At 44.6% G+C, this 2,724-nt stretch overlaps 1 protein-coding gene across 1 annotated transcript in view; it reads left to right on the top strand.

Moving 5' to 3' along the window:
* Positions 1-2,258, top strand: part of EPGN (epithelial mitogen) — a 6,543-nt gene extending 4,285 nt beyond the window's left edge. Inside the window, exon 5 of the mRNA XM_012805333.2 lies at positions 996-2,258. Within this exon, the coding sequence (XP_012660787.2) occupies positions 996-1,050 (55 nt within the window). The 3' untranslated portion in view covers positions 1,051-2,258. The remainder of the gene's footprint in view (positions 1-995) is intronic.
* Positions 2,259-2,724: the final 466 nt, after the last annotated feature.

Genomic DNA, 2,724 nt, shown 5'->3' with positions numbered 1-2,724 from the left:
TTGTTGATTGAAAAAACAATCAAGGAATAGTTTTTTAAATGAGTAAAAATGTGTGACAAACAAAAGCCAGTTTCTCCCCAGACTTCAATTGGGAGGACGTTCAGAAAATACTGTCTCCTGCTAAAAACCTAAGAAGTCAAACTTGATCTACAAAATCTACAGATAAATATAAACTAGCACTTCATCCTTATTTCTGGATTCCCCACACTAGTAATTTTTCCTTAAGCCCATGTAGTTAGGGAAAAGCCAATAACTAATGAGGTACATTAATAAAAAATACAAATGTATTTCCCTTGCTGTATTCTACTGATTTTTTTTTTTTCATTTGTAATATGATCCAAAGTGCCTGTCCCAAATTGGGAAAGTTTGTTTTGGTTGACAACTGTATCTTTGAGAGAATCAAATCTATATTATATCAGTTGCAGACCTTCCAAGAGACCAAGAAATAGTTAATAGTAATAGTGAGGGGGGGGTGTAAGACCTTTTGGTGTTAGTAAGCTGATGTTTAGAATCTGAGGTCAGATTCCTTGGGAGCAGAGCCTGAGACGAGGATTGCTGTCCGTGTGACTGCTTGGGAGGGTTCCAAGGTGAAGTCTGTGATGAGGTCAGGACGGCAGGCAGAGCGCAGGGAGCAGCTGAGCCAAGATGTGGCTTCAGCCAAAGTGCAGCCTCAGCCGGATTCCTCAGAAAGGCCTAGAATGTGCAGGACAGTGTCCACCTTTCTGAGAAAGCAGCAGGTCTGGGTTTTAGGGTCCTCTGTTAATCCATCATGGGTTACAGGAGGTGGGGCTTGAGATTTCCCAGGAATCTCCTGACGGTCCTTCTGTTGGCCATGGGCAATCACATCCACAGCTGCTGGGGGCCGGGTCCTCCACTGGGTGAAGAGGAGGTGTGGGTGGGGCCACCCTGAGGACCCGCTCCACCAGTACACCTGTGTCGTCCTCATGACCTATACACAGCAGTCAAATTCACATGCAACCAATGCTCTGTTTCAGGTGTCTAAAAACAAAATCACCTTACAACATCTGTTCTGGAGGTAGACCACTGTGAGGCTCCTTGAGGAGCGTCTGTCGAGGCATCTGTAAAACTCAGTGGGTTCAAAATTGAAATCTTCCAATGAAAGAATGAAACTTGCCAAGCTAACTAGACTTGAACATAAGGGACGCTGGTGTCAGGATGAAGTGAGAGGGGAAAGCTGCCGTCACTGGGATGCAACTGCAGCCCTGGGAACAAGTGACAGTGGCGGGAATCAAATCCAAGGTCCCACTCTGGGTTTGTTGTGTGGCAATTGTCCTTACTGCAGAAAGACTGAGTCATGTGTCTGACTGTGTCAGATGTGAGTTTTCACAGGAATAATTATCGATGTACAGCAAGCCAAAGCAACCCAAGTGTGGGTCCTTGGGGGGCCTGCTACCCGCCTCCCGGACTACCTGGACGGGGCCTCTGTGACTCCTAATCCCAACCATGCTGCCTTCATGGTGTCTGTAAAAGAACGTGACGTCCATTTCAGGATGAAAGCAGTGTTATGGCACTTCCAGGGAAGCAAACATGTGGTCTAGGCCGTGGAGAAGATGGACCATCCAGGACAAATGCGGATCCTGCCCAGCTGTGACTGGGCACACTTTATATGTGAAACACGGAGTAAGACAAAGAGTTTCTGAGGGCTGAAAGCTATCTGGACATTGAGTCCCAAGGAGGCAAAGCGTTTCTGTTTCTGCGTGGATTACAAAACTGTGTTGGGCTTTTCTTCATCACCTCCTCCAGTTTATCAGTGGAATTACCTGGTAACCATTCATTTGGACCAAACTCAAAGAATTCTCCTAATAAATAAAAATCTATTATTGGTCCTGAAATAGACATTGAAGAACTGGATGGAGGAATCTGCACTAGCCTACAGCATGTGGAAACGTTCTTTACCATTTCTGAACATGTGATAGCAGATTTGCACGTAGAGAGAAAAAGTGGAGCAGTGGTTGAAGTCACTAACTCTTTAGGAATCAATGTCCTTCCTCTTTAATTACAGTTCTGCCACACAGTGTGAACAGTTTTGCTCAGGTTCTTAATTTGGGGGCTTTGGTTTCATTTTCCACAAGGCCCTTCCTTGTTTCTACAAAATTTGACAGTGACAGAGGAAACCATTTGTCCAAGTCAGCATTGCAGGTGAGATAATCCCAGCCCATCCCAAAGTCCACCACCATCGGGGGTTATCTTCAGGGTATATTTTAATGTTGGTTTGTAAAATAATAATTTATTTTTAAAGGAAGAAGAAAATAATATTGAAGAATTATAATAGCTGCCATTTCTTATTAAACTTATGGACTCTGTTTTTCCATTGTGCTGTGGATAAGCAAAATTTTGATCATGATGTTAGTTAAGAGAGGATCAAACAGGAATATTCTCACATGGAAGTCTGGTGACAAGCCTTTCATTTACACCAGTTAGAACTTCTCCTTCACTCCTGAGCAGAACTTGACGTGCTGCTTTCCTTTGAGTACAAAGGATTTCTCTTGCTTTGCTTTTCTGTCAGAAGGGCTGTGATGAGGGGGAGCTGCAGTCAGCACCCGCGCGTGTTTTCACAGAGAGTGCACAGCTTACATCAGACCTGAGTCGGGAGGTGGCGGCTCCTCCCAGGGACTCTAGCCACTCACCACGTCTGAGAGTTGTGCTCTTTCTGAGCATTTCAAAAACATAAAAACTCTGGGGGAGACTACAGGAAGAAACAGA

Source organism: Otolemur garnettii, unplaced genomic scaffold (genome assembly GCF_000181295.1).
Source record: "Otolemur garnettii isolate 467f Iridium unplaced genomic scaffold, OtoGar3 scaffold00039, whole genome shotgun sequence".
NCBI classification, from domain to species: domain Eukaryota; kingdom Metazoa; phylum Chordata; class Mammalia; order Primates; family Galagidae; genus Otolemur; species Otolemur garnettii.
Note: the sequence above shows the minus strand (reverse complement) of the source record. Positions and strands in the feature narration are given on the sequence as shown.